At 36.3% G+C, this 21,046-nt stretch overlaps 1 protein-coding gene across 5 annotated transcripts in view; it reads left to right on the top strand.

Annotated features, from left to right (window-relative positions):
* Window positions 1-21,046, top strand: part of LOC103713029 — a 39,786-nt gene that overhangs the window by 2,483 nt on the left and 16,257 nt on the right. For 3 of the 5 annotated variants that reach the window (XR_003386792.2, XM_008799785.4, XM_008799784.4), the window contains exons 2-8: window positions 2,271-2,329; window positions 2,410-2,541; window positions 2,712-2,852; window positions 5,943-5,999; window positions 8,005-8,099; window positions 19,258-19,390; window positions 20,435-20,614. Coding sequence is in view for 4 of the 5 variants with exons in the window: in XM_008799785.4 (XP_008798007.2) it covers window positions 2,271-2,329; window positions 2,410-2,541; window positions 2,712-2,852; window positions 5,943-5,999; window positions 8,005-8,099; window positions 19,258-19,390; window positions 20,435-20,614 (797 nt within the window). In the remaining variant the exon portion in view is untranslated. The remainder of the gene's footprint in view (window positions 1-2,270; window positions 2,330-2,409; window positions 2,542-2,711; window positions 2,853-5,942; window positions 6,000-8,004; window positions 8,100-19,257; window positions 19,391-20,434; window positions 20,615-21,046) is intronic. The other 2 variants (XM_017844277.3, XM_008799786.4) reach the window with 2 other exon arrangements.

Here is a 21,046-nt window from a genome sequence, read left to right as displayed (position 1 = left end):
AGATTAAACTAGGAATCCAATAAGAAGGTCCCACTCCCCCCACCTCTCTCTCCTCCTGTCTCTATGAAGTAAAAATTGTAAAGTAACAAGTACTATAAGATTATGTTGCCAACTCGATTTGAAAGGCTTATAACAGAGTCAGCTGGTCATTTTTGTTTGAGCTGTTGAAGGCTATGGGTTTTTGGATGAAGTGGATGCAGTTGATAGAGTTGATACTTTCCCTTCAAAGTCAGCAATGTTGATTAATGGAGCACTAGGGTAATGGGTGTGGTGTGGGCATGGGCTGCACCAGGGTGACCCGCTTTCTCCTCTCCATTTCACTCTTGTTGCCGATGTCTTATCTAGAATTCTTCACAGATCCTCTTAGGAGCATCTTTTATGAAGGTTAGGACTAGATGAGGTGTTGGAAGGTATCCGATCTTTACAATTCTCAGATGGCATGCTGGTTTTTTGTAAACCGGAGGGTGATATGGCTAGAAACATGAAGTTTATTCATTATTGTTTCGGCTTGTTGTCTAGTTGGAAGATTAACTTTGAGAAAAGTGTGTTGGTGTATCTTGGAGCTGAGGAGATTAGACAGAGTGGATGCACTAATGTCCTTAATTGCCATCTTTAGAGCTTGCCTAATATTAAGGTACTCCTTTGCATGCTGCCGAGCTAAAGGAGTATTGCCTCCTTTGCATGGAAGAGGACTACGTTGCCATTTGGAGGGCATCTCATGTTGGTGAATGCAGTGCTGTCATCTATCCCTGCATATTCAATTTCCATCTTCCTTGTGCCTTCTTGGTTCCTACAAAAGATCAACTCAATTTGACGGAATTTCTTGTGGAAAGATGAAATTAGCAGAGGCCGTTGTTTGGCTAATTGGAAGGCTATGTATAGAGGCAAGACAGAAGGTGGACTGGGAGTTCTAGATTTAAGAGCTCTCAGTTTTGCATTATTCACCAAATGGTGGTGGAGGTGGTTTACTGAAGGCATTGTGAGTTGGGGGCATCTGATTGAGTGAAAGTACTATAAGGGATAAAGGAAATTGGGATGTCGTTCATGTGCATCAAGAGCTCAGGCTTCTCCTTCCTGGAGGAATATCCTTGAAACTGAGTCCTTTTTCTTGGCTGTCCTCAAGTTTGTCTGGAAAATGGGAGGAAGATTTGGTTTTAGAGGGATGTTGGTTGTTCTGATCATAAGCTGGGGACATTGCTTCCTAGATTGGCTGGTGTAGCTTCTAATTTGAATTGTTGGGTATCTGATTGTTGTAAATAGCAGCATGGTGAGTGGTGGTGGGTGCTGAACTTTAAAATGGATCTCAGTGGAGGTCTTGCAGATGAGATTGAACCTCTGAAGAATATCCTTGTTAATTTCTGTAATCAATCCGAGAACTCAGTTCTTGGGAGGTGGGATAGAAGTGGCTGCTGCACCATCAAAAACACCTATCGAGTGCTGAACATCGGTGGATTGGTGGTTGTCTTTTCAAACTTGTATGGTGGCTACTTCTTGCTTCAAACATGATAAATGTTTTCATGGCTGGAAATCCAATGTTGGCAATCCAAAACAATAGGGGATGCTTGGTGTAGTGGTAAAAGGTTTGGGCTGGCAAGTGCAATGGCGTATGTTTAAGTCCTAGGGCAGAACTTTATGCAAAAAATGTCAAAGGTTAGGTCTGTCTCAAGTTCGCTCCTCCTAGGGCCTTGGATTGTCGGGTCCATAACTGGGTAAATGTACTTTTTATGTAATTTATGTTGGCAATCCAAAAAAAATATTAACTGGCGAGAATCTGAAGAAGAGGGGACTACAGACATTCTTTCTGAGGAAAGCATTATGTACAAACTGGTTGTGACAGAATTTGACCTCTTGAAAATTTTTTGTTGCAAACCCAGCTCATGTCTTCACAAGATTGACTGAATAACATGAGAGCATACCTTCACATAATCTATTGATTATAATCTGCAGTGGACTGCATCTCAATTAGATATGCTTAAACAGAAGACATTTGCTTCTTGACCATTGATAGCTTCCACGTAGATATACTTGCTCTGAAGCTGCACTTCTTGGTCCTCTATGGCTACATATCAGATTGATATGCACCTTTACTTTGGATAAAGTTGGATTCTTATTTATGCTAGTTATAGACTACTTTACATCGTTTGTCTTTCTTGAACTGTGATAATAATCATGGCACCGAAGCCTGATCCAGTTTATTTTGAGCCAGCTTTACTGTAATGTTCCACATTCTGTTCTTCTCATCTTTTTTGCGATTGAAATGTATAATGCAGATATTCTTTTATTGGAAGGAGTAGATGTAACAGGATACCCAATATTCAATGATGAAAAGGTCGGATCTTCCTCTTCAGTGCTGACCTGAATAATTACATATATATTTTATGTCAAACAGATGTCTATTCTTTATTGCAGGTGCGGAAGGCTATTGCATTTGCAACCAAAGCTCATGTTGGTCAATCAAGGAAAACAGGAGAGCCATATGTCACGCACTGCATCCATACTGGAAAAATCTTAGCTGCTTTGGTGCCAACAAGCGGACAACGAGTATATTTTTTCCTCCAGTGTTGATATTTAATACTTTTAGCAGGTTTCATCTCAAGGATCTTGATTTGCAGTACTATAGTTGATACGACAATCCTCCTTTTGTTGAGAATGTGCATGTTGGGTTCATCTTCCATTTGTTTCTTCTTTTGATGGCATATGTTCTATTACAGGCTGTGGACACAGTTGTAGCTGGAATTCTTCATGATGTGATAGATGACACATTCGAAAATCTGACTAGCATAGAAAAAGAGTTTGGTGATGATGTAGCACATTTAGTTGCTGGTGTTTCAAAATTAAGCTATATAAACCAGGTAGGCAATAAAAAACCCTTTTATTTTTTTAAGAACTATATATGCAATTATGTAAATGCCAATTATTGTACATTTGTACTACATTCACCAATCCTTGTCATCGATCTTCCTGTTCTGAAAAAAGAGAGTTATCACCTGATATCTGATTAATATTCAGAGCTATGGTTGCTTTATTGACCATTGCATAAAGGAAGTCAATTGCTAGAATTGTTAATTGCTTCTGAACAGAGTAGCTCTTTTCGTATCAAGTAGACAGCAGTAGCAGGGTGGGTATGTATATGTGTGCATGTGCTCGGAGGTTTTCTCCCTTTGCCAAATTGTATAAATTATATGTGAGTTTAGTTTGGTTAACAAAGATCCCAAGATTCAGGAGTTCTAAACTGACATTTACTTTAGTGGAATGTCTACTGTATAATGCTTACGTTAATACACCATTGCAGGAACTGAGTAAATTTTGTCCTTCCCTTTAGGATTATTTTGAAAGAGTTTGTGTAGTGCAAAGGGTTTATCCTAGATATAAACTGATTGCCTTCCAAATTTTTTTGTATAATACATATCTTGCCAATTAATTACATAATTGTTCTGATTAGTGTCAACGCACTTATGAGAAAGAATAAGGAGAAAATTAAGCATTTCTCCTCCCTTCATAAAAGTGCTTTTTGATTAATATCACTTTCCAAAATTTCTTTCATACAGTTACCAGCCTAAGCAAAAGAGGGATAGTTTAATATCATCAAGTAAACAAAGCAAAGAAATTTTTCTTCGTTATTATTTTAACTTTAACGTCAATTTTTACATATTTTGGATTTTTTATACTCTAAATTCTTAGACATGGCAGCAAGGTTCGCCGTACCAGTACCGAACCCCGTATCGGTGCCGCACTAGTATAGACGTACCGAGTGTCGGTACGGTACCGTACGCTCGGTACCGACCGTACCGACATTGGTGTACCGATACCGGTACCCATCGGTACGGGTACGGTACGCTCGGTACCGACCGGTACAGCGAACCTTGCATGGCAGTATACTCTTTCATATTATTGCCAGCTTAAGGAATCAACACTTGGCACATGGTTTTTGATGTCGTATAAAAAAACTATAGTGCAAGCATTTGGACTTATTCACTCTCAACTTGACCTGCTCAAATATTGGGTGGCCCTCTCGTGCTCGGTGTGTTTTGGATGGGTCTGGGCCTAGTTTTTTAGCCCAACGGGCTGGACCAGGCTTGAAATTTGAGCCCATCCTTTAAATGGGCTGGGCTTGGGTTTACATCGACCTGGCCCGAGCTTGGTTATTTAAATTAATAAATATATTATATATGTGTTATCTCTTAAGTATCCTTATAGGCTTGCAATATTACATTCCTAACCCTTACATCCCTAATCTGTTAGAGGCTCAGAGCTCGGTTCATTTCATTTGATTAAGGAAAGGAGGTAGTGACATCTAGGGTTAGCACATCCTTGCCTCAACCCCGCACCCCACCATAAGGTGGCGTCGTTCGCCTCCTCAAACCATGAAAGACCCCACCTAGCCTCGCCGAAGAGGAGTCTAGCTAGGGCCCCAACAGCTCGTGTACATGGCCTTGTGGAGGGAGTCATCCGCTTGCCTCCGATGCTCCTCCTTGCTCCCATTGTCGAGTAAGTGGTCAAAGCCAAACCTGGTGGTTGGCACGAGCCCAACCGGGGCAACCCATTCCTTGCCGATGTTCCACCTGGTGCACCGGTCCGTGTGGGTGTGGCACAACACCATAGCTATACTTGCCGCCATCCAAACCCGATTGAACTAACTCATCTCCTCTGATCTTAGATCTTCGGTGAGAATTCTTTGATTTTGGCGAGGGTGACTGCAAGCAAGAAAGCCCTTTGAGTTCTCCCTTTTTCTTTTGCTTTCTATTTTTGGATTTTTTTTTTTGATGATCGAATGGGAGACTAGGGCTATCATCCACATTATTTTAAAAATTCTAGAAAGCTCGAGGCCTAGCCTGGAAGCCCAAAGCCCAATAAGTAGTGAGCTTGGGCCTGGGAAGTAGGCTCGAAGATTAGGTCGGGCCAAATGTGGGCCCGACAAAATGATGTGATACCTTGGGTTGAGCCCGACTTGAAGCCGGCCCAGCTCGCTCGTTAAATAGGTCTACTCAACCATTCAAGTATCAAATAAGATTGATGTGAAATGTTTGGGCACTAAAAGCTTCATAGCAGGGTTCGCTGTTTCAACCGGATGGTACACCCCTACCGTATTGGTTAGTATAGTTACCCAGTATGGAAGGCGTACAGACACTCAGTATGCTGAAAAGATTCTGTACCTTACCGATACAATGCTAGTGTGGCACCAATACAGGGTCCAGTTCCGAGACGACGAACCTTGGTTCATTGTTTTTTCTTCTTTTTTTACTGTAATATGACACGAAAAGAAGTTTTTCCCAACAAATGTTATGAAATATGAATGACTAGCCAAAACAACTATTATTGTAGTGTTTAATATATTTTTCATTTTGTAATTAGAACCTGTTGCTTTTGGACACCTTCACACTTGCCACCTGTATCTTGTGCCTACCTAACACTTCATTCACTTCATCTTTCATATAAATCAGCAAAAATGATGGTGACATATGGCGGTATCCATATCTTCATGCACCTTACCATATACCAGAAATTGTCTGAAATATTCACAATAAAGCCTTCTAGTGCTATCTTTATTTCTATCAAGTGTTGATTAGTTGGTGGAAATATTGCTATCTTCGTTACATGCTATGGAAGTTTGATTTCATTTATCGAAAAATTAAGAAGAAATCTTTTTCTCTCTTAATTTGACTCTGGTATCTATGATTTTCTTATCCATATTCATAGATTGCAGTTTTTAATTTTGTATATAAAGTTTGCTTTTGATATATCATCTTGACAAAATTATGCTATATCAGAAGGAACATGCAAATTTTTAAGTCTGAGATTCTTTTCATGTTAGCATGCAACTTGATAGGGTGTGCCAACTTATGGATGACCTGTTATCTGATTGGTATTGTACTAATTCCTGAGTATATCAGCATTATATCTCATCTGCTTTATTTTCACAACTAGCATTCAAAAATGTGCAGTTGTTGCGAAGACATCGGCGGAAAACTGTAAGTAGAAGTACTCTTAGTTCCGAAGAGGTATTTTTTTCTCTTTTAATTTTTTAAAGAAAATGATTATCTTACACAAAGACGAGAACTTTAGCTAGATTCTGTGTTTGACTTTACACAGTTTTTAATACTTTTTTCCAAGGAGGCATATGGTCATTGTTCACCTAAGTCAATAAACATTTTATCTATAAAAAGTGTATATGATATATGTTCCTGAATATCGGAAATAATCTCATCTGTGACTGAGGTAATAAGGGGAAATGGGCTTAATTTTGACCCTTAAAGCAAGCCACTGAAAAATCACTTGTCTCACCAGAAGTATTCTTAACACTTATTGCACTTCATCCTACATGCTGTTCACAATTTTAACTTTCATTTATTCACACTGTTCTTTCTAAATGCCCATCAAATACCTTTCTTGGTACCCAAGATATGCCATCTCAAATCTGATAGAAACCATGCTTAGACTCATGTTGTTTATTGAGTATTGCCCAAGTGCAGAGATAGCCTCAATTTTTGAGGTTCTTGGTACATGACCAAATTGTTTCTCTAAGACTATTGTTACTTTTCTTAATCTCTGTTTTGTGAACATTGTCCTATCATTTGTAGAGTGGTGTGCAAGTTTAGTTCCATGGTTGTTGGTACAATTTTATATGTAATTTTATTTTTTGTAAATAGTTGCCATAGTACTTCTCCAATCATTTGGCATTTTTATGTTTCATTATTTTATTGAATAAACATGTTAAATTATTGACTTTTCTCCCATAAGTTTCAAAACCTCGATTGATATACCATCCTGTCTTGATGCTAATCCTTTACATCCTTTCAAAGCTACTGTTACAATTCTGAATGTTCCACATGCAAATCTAGACGCGAGGACTTTCTGGCAAGGTCCGCAATCTCTGTATCAGATATCGTATCGGTACCTTATCAGTTCGGTACGGTATGGTACGATATAGCTCTGTACCGAAATAGCTCTCTAACTATTTTTCTCTATTTTTATCTCAGTACGCCTTAATAGAGGTCAATATGCCTCGGTACAGACCTGTACGTATTTCGGAATAGGTCGGTACACCTCGATATGGGCAGTACGCCTCAATACGGGTGGTACAATACTTGTACCGACTTGAACTTAAGTTTCATACCGATTTTCTTCTGATATGGTACGATATGCTCTATACCAGGTGGTACAGTATGGTACGCTCTATACTGAGTGGTATGGGGCGGTACGGCAGACCATGCTTCCTAGTTCTCCAGCATTTTGATATTTGCCAAGTTAGTCTTATGTCCTTGATTATCAGAACCATAAGACACCCCTTTTTTTAATGTTGTATTATAATTTTTTCCTCAAGACATGCCTAAAGCACCTCTGCATTTCATCCACCTAACTTTATTACATATTCCTCTTACATGTGATCCAAGCTATCAAATGAACTCACATGTTGTTATCTCTTGGCCAACAATTTTTCCAAGAGCCTTGCTTTTCATTTAATTTTCACTAAAATAGCATTTCATAATTTCACTTTCAGCATGAAACTGATGATGTTGGTTTAATACTTGGAAGAACCACAAAGTCTAGCTAAACATTATCAATCCATTTAGTGTATCTATTTTGCACATCCAATTTAAGGGCTCCAGGGCTACAACTTGCAGCTAGTTTATTGTCAATTATTCATGCTAAGGCTGGAAAGTTAGGGCAAAGCGTTTTTCCCCTGCAAATCCATTTGTTTGACCTCACTATGATGACCAATATGGTTTTTTGATACAAGACCAATATGGTTTATAATACTACATTTGATATTCTTTGACAAGGGAAGATCCCTAGGTTCAGGTGGTTAGATGTTTTCTAGCTACTGAAAAAAAAAGACTTGTTCAACATCTTTTTTCATGAGTTTGCTTTATGATGGTGCATTCATGTTTCTTGATACAATAATCATGTCTATGATGAACTATTTTCATATTTTACAGTTTAGGCTTATGAGCTTCATTGTAAACAATGACTTGTTTAGTCTCATTAGTTTCTTCTTTCTTTTAGGCAAGTAATTTACGAGTTATGCTCTTGGGCATGGTTGATGATCCTCGTGTGGTGCTCATCAAGTTGGCAGATCGTTTACATAACATGCGAACCATGTATGGGCTGCTAGATCTATAACTTTCTTTCATCTCAAATTAATAAACTATATAGATAAAAAGTATTTATATAGATAATCGGTATTTTAAGTTCAAAATAACTTTCTTTCATCACAAATTAATAAACTTAAGCTATATCACGTGTTTAAATTTTACATGCATACATATATACATACATGTAGAGCCATTTTCTTGTATCTATCTTTTCTTGTTTAGAGATTTTATAGATAAGCTAATGTCATGCTAGTTACTTAATTCTCTTATTCTGCAACTTTAAAACAATGTCAGCAATATATCATCTATTTGTTTTTCATTGTGAATATATATTTCTTTTCTGACTCAAGAGGAATGCATCTTTTCCCGTTATCCTTTTTATGTCACAGTTTCAGTGCTCAATGCCTATTCTGCATAATATTTCAGGCTTATTAAGTAACCTTTTTTCTTTTTTTTTTCCTCAAGTTAAACTGCTCCAAATTTCTTGGAGCGTAGGAAATGATACTTATTTAAGATTCAACTTTTTCAAAAAAACCTAATAAATCATCTTCACTATGGTCATGTAAACTAGTTATCCTCTGCAAGTTGCTATGGATTATGATAACTTGTTATAATCTCATCTTCTATCAACAAAGTCAAGGTAATTTATAGTTTAGTTATTGTTGCCCAAGGTGACAATCCAAGAGGGGGGGGGGGGGTGAATTGGTTTCTTCTAAATTTTAGTGCTTTTAAAACTTTCTTAGTTAAATGCGATGGATGCTTTCTTAGGTTATTTGAGTGAGTTAAACTAATGCAAGAATAGAAAGTAAAGCAAGAGAAAATGAAAGCACAAACACAATCCAAACACAACAATATATAGTGGTTCGGTGCTCTCCTTAGCACCTACGTCCACTCCCCAAGCGTACCCTTGGGAATTCACTATAATCTCGCGGATTACAGTTGGATTGTTTTCCGGGCTCACAATCCAAAAACCTTGTTGGTTTTACGGGATCACCAACGAACCTATACAACTTTGGTTTTCCGGGTTCACCAAAAACCTTGTTGGTTTTGCGGGCTCACCAACGAACCTTTACAACTTTGGTTTTCCGGGTTTACCAAAAACCTTTGTTGGTTTTGCGGGCTCACCAACGAACCTTTACAAAGTATTCAAACAAATGAAAAGAAAAGATTTAAACTCCTAAATGAGCATATGAAACAATATAAACTACAAAGAAGAGTTAGAAAGTATTTATCGCTTTGAAGTGGCTTTGCTCTTCTTTGTCAAGGATGCTTCACTCTTCAAGGGAGGATGGAGCTCTTGATGCCTCTTTGAATCTGCTCAATCCCTTTCTTTGATTCTTGAATGAAGCCCTTGGATGAAGCTTGCCTTGCTAGGGTTCTCTCTTGAATGCACTTGATGTATTTTCCCAAAGCTTGCTTCCTCTGATGAATACTCCCTCTTAAATACTTCTCCAACCTCCAAATAGTCCTTTCTGACCGTTGGATTGAAGAAACTAGCCGTTTATAGCCGTTGGGAGTCCAAAAAGCATTTCTGCACAACTAGCCGTTATGTTCAGCCCGTGTTTGGGTCGGCTCAACCTGTCCTTGGGTCGACCCAACTTGGCCTTGGGTCGACTCAAACATTCCTTGGGTCGACCCTCTCAGAGAACACAGAAACATGAATTTCAACCTTCCTTCACCTGGGTCGACCCAACCATTCTTTGGGTCGACTCAAAGTTCACTTGGGTCGACTCAACTTCTTCTTGGGTCGACCCTCTCAGTAATTCCAGAGAGCCATTTTCTGTCTGTCTTTCTGTTTTCCATTTGGGTCGACCCTCTCAGGGTTTGGGTCGACTCAAAGTTCACTTGGGTCGACTCAACTTCTTCTTGGGTCGACCCTCTCAGTAATTCCAGAGAACCTTCTTCCTTTGCATTTTGAGGTTCTTTGGAGGTTGGGTCGACTCTTGCTTACCTTGGGTCGACCCAACTCACTGTTCATTTGTGCTGTTTTTGCAGGAGTGTGCCAGATGATTCCTCGATGTGCCGGGGTCGACCCAATCAACCTATGGGTCGACTCAATTCACACTTTGCTGCATTCTCAAGGTTAGTTTCATCCAAATGAACAAGACCATATATATATTTCCAATTAAGCAAATGTACTGAGAGCAATGAACTTATAAATGAAGTATCAATTTTAACTTATAGCATACTCTAGAGAATTGCTTGTTAATCATCAAAATAACACTATCATCCTCAATCTCCCCCTTTTTGATGATTACAAAATAAAGAGTATAAGCCTATTGATACTTGTCTTTAAAATCAGTTTATAAAAGGGATTGAATTTCAGAATTTCAGCTTTTCATATATATAAGTGAAATCTCCCCCTATATCATTCAAAATTTGCCAATTTGATTTTTTGAATGGCTCCCCCTTTCATTTATAATTCATTAGCAATGAAACTTCAAAAATTTGAGATAAAATAAGAGTTTCAGCTTATGTATCGGGGTGAGAAAGGAGCGTGCCAAATTCTGAATTTATATGTGCCAAATTCTGAATTATGATAGAAATTTTTGATTTGATGATTTTCATTGTTACAAATTGCTCCCCCTTAGATATGTAAGCTTTCTTATATGATTTTCAATTTGTTTGCCCATTTATTTCTCTTTTCTTTTCATAACTTCTTTACTCACTCTTTCTCACAAAAGTAATACTCTTTCTTCTCCCTTTATATACTCTTTCCTTCTCTTCTCTTTTATATACTCTTTCCTTCTCTTCTCTTTTATATACTCTTTCCTTCTCTTCTCCTTTATATACTCTTTCCTTCTCTTCTCCCCCTTTTTGTTATCATCAAAAACATATATATGGGAAAAGATGCAATAAAGAACAAACTTCAGACTTCATTGATCAAAATAGGAACATTTTCATATATTAATGCTCAAAATGATGAAAAGTACAATGTTCCACAATCAAGATTTAAAGATATAAGGAAAAGACAAGATTCATAAGGGAAAAAGCAAGATACATATGAGAAAAGGCAAGATACATACGAGAACTAGATTTCTAGCCTAGGCTCTAAATATAGATGCTAAGATCAGCCTAGGGAGACTCTAATTGAGAGTGGGAAATAGGGTTTTCGGAAGAGGACAAAGGGTAAACAGTGCCCTAGATAGCTCACGGGTCCCCCTTTTAACAGTGGGGTCCCGACGTTGGGTCGACTCAAGAATTTTCTTGGGTCGACTCAACGTTGGGTCGACCCTATTCTGGATTGGGTCGACCCAAGTGCAGAATTTTTCTTTTCTCTTCCTTTTTGCTTCTAAAAATTTTTCTTGCTTCCAATCCTTATAAATTCTTTCTGGGACAATGATACATGAGTAAGGAATCTATAGATTACAAGTTTGACTCATGTTTCATAGGTTTTTAGAAATGGGAGGAATGTATCATGAGACTGCTTGCTTCCTTTTATATCTCTTCAATAAAACGGATCACATATGCCTAATTTTCTCCTTAGCGTGCAGAATCTATCTTCACTCAAGGGTTTTGTGAATATGTTGGCTAATTGTTTTTCAGTGCATATATGCTCATATGTTTCCATTTTGCACATGATCCCTAATAAAATGATATCTTATTTCTATGTGTTTGGCTTTAGGAATGAGATATTTAGAATATAAGCCAGAAGTGATCTCTAAATGTAGATTCCAAAGATAGTTTTGAAATCAAGTGTAGATGGAATCTTTTTCAAGTTATTTCAAGGAGTATCAAGAATAATATTCAAGGAAGGACATGAGTGGAAATCTACTCTCTCTTCACTAAGTATGAAAGCTTGTTCGTTTAAGACCTTTTGCCCAATTTATTAAGTATTTTATCAACAGGAGAGTAATTTTAATTAATTTTCAGAGTGAAAGATCAAAACTTATATACTTGAAAGTCATATCATCATGTTGGATCATTAACTTTTAATGACTTCAAGGTTCTTTTATGATAAAAAGAGCATTGGGGCACAAGTACCAAAATGTGAATTCATGTAGTTTTTGATACATCTTAGAGTTCTTTTACAAACTTTCTTTTATCCCTTTAGAAAATAAGCACAATTTGATACATAAAAATATGAATTGGCACACAATTTAAGTTCTAAAGATCAAGTCAATTAGGATTCATTAGTGAATATCAAAAGAGATTTTCTAAATCACAGTTTTTATAGATGATCATTGAGGTACGTGTATTTATAGAATTCAATTTCTTAATCACAGTTTTTCAGCAATGTATACATGAAGCTCAATGAATTTTTAAATATCAAAACATAATCATATATTTAAAAATGTTTGCTTGTAATCAAGATCATTGAAAGACACATCATTTAGACCAATATTAGTACATTTTAATGATAAGAAAAGATATATTTCGGATGCGTATCAGAGCAATCAACCAAGGCATCAAAATTAATTCTGTTTTTCTTACATTAACATTTTATTTAGTAAAATATATCATGTGTTAAGTCATGCATTAAAATACTAAGAACAAGAATGTCAAGGATCAAAATCAGTTCTTTTCAAATAAACTCCCCCTATTTAAATATAATTTCGCACTGATATATTCCTTAAAGTATGTTTTCAAGTGATTAACCATTTTGACTTGATTCTTCTTATATACTTTCATTTACTTTGTCTTTCATTTTTACTTTCTTATTTTCTATACTCTATTTGCTCCCTATCCGGTGGAGTTGGGAAGGGGCACGAGGTACTACCACTAGCCTCCCTCTTGTGCCGTCCCTAATATGCCCTACACCGAATAGTTGGGTCAAATAGTGCCGGGTACTACCACTAGCCTCCCCATTGGCACCATCCCTATGATGAGCAATATAGAAGGGTTAAAATGTTTACTTCGAATTCTTCCTGTTTTAGTGTAATTAATTATGGATTTTATCCCTTCCAAATGTCCCGAATATATTATGCTTGTTTTACTTTTCCTTAAGATTGGAGTATTTGCCTTTGCTTAGATTCTACACCTCTTGAATAATATTCCTTTTCTTTTCTTTATCTCTCTCTCTTTTTGTTATTCTCAAGTAATTTACATGAAAGAGCAGAATGAGGAATTAATCTTGTGTATCATACAAACAACATTTTCATTATGTTCATGGATTCATAATTTCACACAAGTTATTTTAGATCAAAATTTTAAGCATAAACTTGTGTATTTCATGGTTATGACATATGCAAAGATATATTCTAGTTTGGGCAAACCATGAAACAATCTCTAAAAGTATAAGTCAATCAATTATAGACATGATATCAAAAATTAATAATTAAAGGCCTCAATCATGCCATAATAAGATTTAAGTTATTGACTTTGCTCAATTAATTTATGAGAGAAGTATCTATAATTACCATTTCATTCTGCATTCTTCAGTCAAATACCTACTAGATTTCTTATGTATGAACTTTTGGCTGAGGAAGGTCCTCTCTCTTGTTTGCATGTGAATGTTTATTGTACCTTATATGGAGATATCCTTCAAGTTGAGATCTCTCATTTTTCTTGCTCAAGGATCCTGCATTATTAACAAACTCCTTTTCTTTCTTGAAGGAGAGTCATTAGTTTCTTCAAGATACAAAACATTCATCCAACATATTCTTTGTTTTAAACTAGATGACTCAATATAAGATATGACAATAGTTGCTTGTTGAGTCACTTTACTCAAGAGATTGCCTAAATATAAGCAAGCACATATCACTTGAACTAAAGAGATAGTTTCATTAACCAAGATAGTTCAATGACAAGCATGTGAGCAATGGAAAGATTTATCAAGGTCAAGTCAATTTTTATTTTCAGAATCAATTTAGCTTAGATTCTATTTCCTTAAGATAATTATCAATAAGACATATTAGCTAAGTTTTAATCAATTTTATCTTAATCAGTTGTTTCTATCAAAAATTCAGATTATGATTTATTTGTTATCAATAAAATAAGATTCATTAAAGTTAGATTGAAGTCTTGCCCAAGTGCACATAATGAGCATACATTCTGGTCTATTAGCTGTAAGATGAAATAATTATTCTATCAAGCTTCAATACAGCTTTAAACAATAGATCTACTTTGCTCATCCTTTTCAAATTCTACAAGATGGGGTCATAGATGTACCTTCTTCATGCCAATCTTCTATAAGAATTTTCTTGTGGACTACCGTTGGTCAATGAAGATCCCCTTTCTTGTTTGTCTTAATTTGGAGATTGAGAGAAGATGTTAATTCATTCATCACACATATTTCAAACTCACCTTACATGAGCTAAGTAAAATCTTCATTATAATTCTTCATTAGTAGAACCCAAAAATGATGTCATCAATGCATACTTTGAGCAAATAAGATATTACAAATTCTTCTTTTTGATGCATAGATTTATCACTATTACTTTCTATCAAAAAGGTTACTTAAGCTTTTATATATCATGCTTTTGATGCTTGTACCAAATCACATATTGCTTTATCATATATGTAATGTGTATTTTTAAGTATGGTGGTTATTTTACATAGATCTCCTTTTTAATGAAATAACCACATAGGGGTGAGTTCTACACATTCATTTGATAGCATATAAAGCTCATAAAGCAAGCAAATGATAATGGTGATCTTTACTTCTAATCATACAAGAATCTCATCAAGATCTATTTTATCTTTTCTTGATTTAGTCTTTTAGTAGTCATCAATTTTTCTTCATTAAGTGCATTTCTGAAAAACTCAATTTAGTTCTAATTATTAACATGTTTTCAGATTGTTATATGTAAAAGATTAACCATATACATATATATAATTTGTTTTTAGTATTTTGATAATAAATCATTAGTCTCATAAAGAATAAAGTGAATTGATACTTCTACAACTAGAAGTTTTCATGAATGTTCTATATGCATTGCTTGATGAATGATATCCAAGGATAGAAATATCTTTATCAGATTTGGCATTATTTTCATGGGAACATATCAAGCATAACATGTACGACTGAAAAATATGAGAGATATGTAATAGTTCTTTTTCTATTTTTCAGAAGATCAAAAGAAGTTTTCATCAAAAAATAGATTTAAGAGAGATCATATGTATGACACGCAGTGATGATAGTCTTTTAAAAATTATTTAAGTAGATGACTATCATACATAATTATCTTTTGCATTTCTTCAAGAATTCTATTAACTCTATTTTACTTATGGTGTCCTTGGTGCTGAAATCGTTGGATTTAATATTATTTTCTGTATAACCTTTATCAGGATTTTGGTTTTCAACACTGTGCCATGATACTCTTTATCTTCACAGTTTGGAAACCTTTATCATTTGAAACACTTTTACAAGATTTAGTAAATACAGAAAAATACTTCAGTTTTATTTCCCAAGAATAAATCCAACGTAAGCTTTTGAAAACTTAGAGAAGGAAACAACATCTTTAGATTTAGAAAAGATTTTTGTTTGTTTCCTTAGTTAGCATGCATAGCAAAACTTTGACCTTTAAGTAGATAATCTAAGTGGGCCTATGGCAAGATCTTTTGGGAGTAAGTACATACTAGCATGAGTTGATTCTATGTGCCAAGGATGGTTTCTTTAATCTTGGTATTCATAGTGCATATATTTAAAAGCATACCAAGTATACATTCTCATGTCTATGATCAATAAGATAATACCATTGATAAAAACTCTCAATCAAGCATATAGAGAATTCATAGAGTTATTCTAAGAGTATTGATTAAGCAAGTTATCCATCAATAACTGAAGCATAATATAGAAAGATGGAGTGATTTGGATATATTTTCTTTTCATGCCAAAAGTATCACTTATATCACAGAAATGATTAATACCTGCAATTTATGTTTTAATTGGATACTAAGGCAAAGAGAATGATGATATATGCAAGGATTACTAATTTCATTATTCTTTTCATTTCAATTACTTTTCTTAAGTATATTTTAAGTTTCATTCTTTAATATATGTTTAGAGCACCCAATGTCTAAATTAACATCTTTTGGTTGGAGCCTTGAGTGCTAGATATACTTACAGAAAATATTCAGATTTTCAACTTAGGAACCCAAGCTCTTTTGGGTCCTTGTAGGTTAGCTATTATTGTTCCTTTTGGAACCCATATTTTCTTAATAGCTATTTTGTCCATAGACTTGCAAATTTTAGGATTACAAGGAGTGAATTTCTGCATCATCTTGTTAAATTTGACAAACATAGATTTAACATGAGTAGTAGATAAACTTACAATTTTCTGTTTTTGCCTATTAGGTTCATCAGATAAATTAGAATCTGTTTTAGGACAGATAGTAGAGGATTTAACACACATGTCATTAAGGGATTTTTGTGTGTACCAAGATTGATATCCTAATCCAGCCTTTTCAAATTCAGCTCTTTGATTATTTATCATTAAGTTCAGTTTTTCAGAGCTGATAGTAGATTTTTCAACTATAGACTTAAATTTGTTAACTTCTTTAGTTAGCCTTTCATTGTCTTCTGAAAGTAATTTATTATTTTTCTGAGTTATATCATAGCTTTCAGCAAGAGATAGATTTTTCTGATTTAGCTTTTTATTCTTTAACCTAAGCTTCTTATATTCAAAGTATAGATCATGAAGAGCATCATGAAGTTCATCAAATGTAAAATCAGATTGAGCTTCAGTATGTACTTGATTTTTGAATGAGAAATCACTTTGTGTTCGAGTACATACCTCATCTTCAGGTGCTCCAAAGCATAGATTTTCAGTTTCAGTTTGATGCTCTTCTTCTTCGGAACTAGTTTCAAATTTACTAGAAACGTTAGTGCATTCATATTTAACTTCAAGCATATTCCATATTTTCTTAGCAGTTATGCAAAAAGATATGCTATTAAGTTCACTATCATCTAATGCACAATATACAATATTCATGGCTTTTGCATTTTGCTGAGCCCTTTCTTTATCATGATTAGTGTTTGTGTGTAGCCCATTGACTATGATACTCCATAAATCGTAGTCATGTGCTTGAATGAAAATGCGCATGCGTGCTTTCCAATATGTGTAGTTTATACCATCAAATAGTGGAGGTCTATCAATTAATTGTCCCTCACTCATAGAATATCCCACTTGGGTTGTCATGATCTTTAACTCTTGATTGTGAGATCAATGAGTACTATTAGAGCACCTTGCTCTGATACCACTTGTTGCCCAAGGTGACAATCCAAGAGGGGGGGTGAATTGGTTTCTTCTAAATTTTAGTGCTTTTAAAACTTTCTTAGTTAAATGCGATGGATGCTTTCTTAGGTTATTTGAGTGAGTTAAACTAATGCAAGAATAGAAAGTAAAGCAAGAGAAAATGAAAGCACAAACACAATCCAAACACAACAATATATAGTGGTTCGGTGCTCTCCTTAGCACCTACGTCCACTCCCCAAGCGTACCCTTGGGAATTCACTATAATCTCGCGGATTACAGTTGGATTGTTTTCCGGGCTCACAATCCAAAAACCTTGTTGGTTTTACGGGATCACCAACGAACCTATACAACTTTGGTTTTCCGGGTTCACCAAAAACCTTGTTGGTTTTGCGGGCTCACCAACGAACCTTTACAACTTTGGTTTTCCGGGTTTACCAAAAATCTTTGTTGGTTTTGCGGGCTCACCAACGAACCTTTACAAAGTATTCAAACAAATGAAAAGAAAAGATTTAAACTCCTAAATGAGCATATGAAACAATATAAACTACAAAGAAGAGTTAGAAAGTATTTATCGCTTTGAAGTGGCTTTGCTCTTCTTTGTCAAGGATGCTTCACTCTTCAAGGGAGGATGGAGCTCTTGATGCCTCTTTGAATCTGCTCAATCTCTTTCTTTGATTCTTGAATGAAGCCCTTGGATGAAGCTTGCCTTGCTAGGGTTCTCTCTTGAATGCACTTGATGTATTTTCCCAAAGCTTGCTTCCTCTGATGAATACTCCCTCTTAAATACTTCTTCAACCTCCAAATAGTCCTTTCTGACCGTTGGATTGAAGAAACTAGCCGTTTATAGCCGTTGGGAGTCCAAAAAGCATTTCTGCACAACTAGCCGTTATGTTCAGCCCGTGTTTGGGTCGGCTCAACCTGTCCTTGGGTCGACCCAACTTGGCCTTGGGTCGACTCAAACATTCCTTGGGTCGACCCTCTCAGAGAACACAGAAACATGAATTTCAACCTTCCTTCACCTGGGTCGACCCAACCATTCTTTGGGTCGACTCAAAGTTCACTTGGGTCGACTCAACTTCTTCTTGGGTCGACCCTCTCAGTAATTCCAGAGAGCCATTTTCTGTCTGTCTTTCTGTCTTCCATTTGGGTCGACCCTCTCAGGGTTTGGGTCGACTCAAAGTTCACTTGGGTCGACTCAACTTCTTCTTGGGTCGACCCTCTCAGTAATTCCAGAGAACCTTCTTCCTTTGCATTTTGAGGTTCTTTGGAGGTTGGGTCGACTCTTGCTTACCTTGGGTCGACCCAACTCACTGTTCATTTGTGCTGTTTTTGCAGGAGTGTGCCAGATGATTCCTCGATGTGCCGGGGTCGACCCAATCAACCTATGGGTCGACTCAATCCACACTTTGCTGCATTCTCAAGGTTAGTTTCATCCAAATGAACAAGACCATATATATATTTCCAATTAAGCAAATGTACTGAGAGCAATGAACTTATAAATGAAGTATCAATTTTAACTTATAGCATACTCTAGAGAATTGCTTGTTAATCATCAAAATAACACTATCATCCTCAGTTATGGATCAGATCATTGTACGCTGTACCGGTCTGAACCGAGCGGTATGAGGCATACCATATACTAGGATCGGTACCGATATCCGGTACGGGTGGCGTACCGACACTGGGTCCACAAAAATTTTCATGCTGCACCGTATCGACATTGTGCTAGTGTGGCACCGGTACGAGTCCAATACCAAGACGGCGAACCTTGGATACGATACATTCTATCAATTCATCACAATATTATAAGTGTGCACATTTCTTTCTTCTATCTTTCTGATATCTGGTTTTTGGATACCTGAAAAGGATTGTCATGACTTTCAAGGTGTACTAGCTTTGCAGCTAAAACTATTGATATTCATAGACTGGAAAATTGTGCATCTATTGAATGTGTTGGATGTTTATGATGATGTCTCTGTACTAAAATGCTGAGGTCTGATGCCAGTTTTGGTCCATTGTTTCAGTTATGCTTTATCGTTGCCCAAAGCTCAAGCTGTTGCTCAGGAGACATTAGCTGTGTGGTGCTCTCTTGCTTCTAGATTGGGTGTTTGGGCTTTAAAAGCTGAACTGGAAGATTTGTGCTTTGCCGTCCTTCAGGTCTGTCATTAAATTTTTCTAAACTACGATACTACAAACATTTGCAAAGGTGCATCTCATCTGTGTTACAAAGCTGAAGATTTCCCAATAAAAATGCAAAAACTTTTGTGATCTTGATTTTTTGTAGGATATTTTTGATATTATGGTTTGTAAATTCTTTTTTCATATGAAGCTATCCAGTATTGTGATAAATCTAAAATTGTCTTTATTTCATTTTCATTATATCAAAGCAGTAAGCAGAATTCTAAGTTTTTGGGATTTTAATGCATGCTAGGTCTTTTTGGCGATCTTTACTTTTATATAGCTTTGAATTTTTTTTACTCCTCACAACTTATTTATTTATTTTATCACTTTTTTTCTTTTATTTTTAGAGTTACTCTCTTCTTTTTGCCTGAATTTAAATTATTTCTTTTCGAAGGTGACATCATTTCCTTGATGCATGTTGTGAATATTATTCTGATTATCTGGAGCCTAGAAGCACTTCAAAGCATGCTATCTTTTTAATATGTCCAATTCTTTATGCTAAAATGATAAAAACAAAACGAAGTCTAACTATGTCAGCATCAAGGTAGGCGGTACTGACTGTACCGACGTACCGGTGGGCATCGGTACCGGTACGGTACCGAACCAAACCGAGTCGAACCGGTACGGTACCGATGGGGCTAAAAGCCAAAAAAAATTGGAGCCGGTACGGACTGGTCGGTTCGGGCCGGTACCGAGTCGGTATGGGTCGGTACCGGTCAGTACGGGCCGGTACACGTCGGTACCGGTCGGTACGGGCTGGTACGGTTCGGTGCTGAAATATGTAGCTGTATCGTACCGGTAGGGTCCAGTACCGGCCCGTACTGACCGGTATGGCAGACCATGGTCAGCATGCTTTGGTTTTCTTTTCTGCCCCATCATTTTAGCTGTATGACCACCATATAAGCATGAGAATCAATGCTGTTATTATGCTGCACCCAATTATGACTCTGCTACATTTTTGGGCCTTTGGGTTTCAAAAATTGTTCCAGGATTAACATTTTCTTTTTTGACCTTATGCAGCCAGAGACATTCAGGAAACTGCGATCCGAGCTTGCTTCAATGTGGGATCCTAGCAACAATGTTAAAAGTTTGAGAAGATTATCTACTAGAGCTAGTTTTCTCGTACCATTAGATGATAGTGATACAATCTCCAACCATGACTGGCCTCTTTCAGCTGATGAACAAAGAGAAAATATGAGGGTGAGGTTAATATAACAATGAATATATTATTTTTTAGGTACACAATAATAGCTGAGGCATTAGAACATAATTTATGATAAGAATGAATTTTCCAGCTTGATTTGTGGATTTTGTTATAGAACTACATGTGTCATATCAAGCGTCCTGCATCTTCAACACAAAGTGAAGACTGATATTGTGATAATTAATTATCACTTTTTTCTTCATTTTATTTAGTGTAGTGTGGTACCAAATGCATTTTTTTGGGACAAGAGACATCACTGAATAGTTAACTTTGTCCAATACCATTTTAAGTAGAATAATCTGTTTAGCTTAATTGATCATGGGATAAAAACGGGAAAGCAGGTTATAAACATGTATCACTTTATGGTGGTCCATATCAATTCAAATAACTATGACATACATCAATACAAGTTAGGCCTGCATTCAAAT

Source organism: Phoenix dactylifera, chromosome 5, assembly GCF_009389715.1.
Source record: "Phoenix dactylifera cultivar Barhee BC4 chromosome 5, palm_55x_up_171113_PBpolish2nd_filt_p, whole genome shotgun sequence".
NCBI lineage: Eukaryota > Viridiplantae > Streptophyta > Magnoliopsida > Arecales > Arecaceae > Phoenix > Phoenix dactylifera.
The sequence above is the reverse complement of the archived record's forward strand: the minus strand, read 5'-3'. Positions and strand labels throughout refer to the sequence as shown.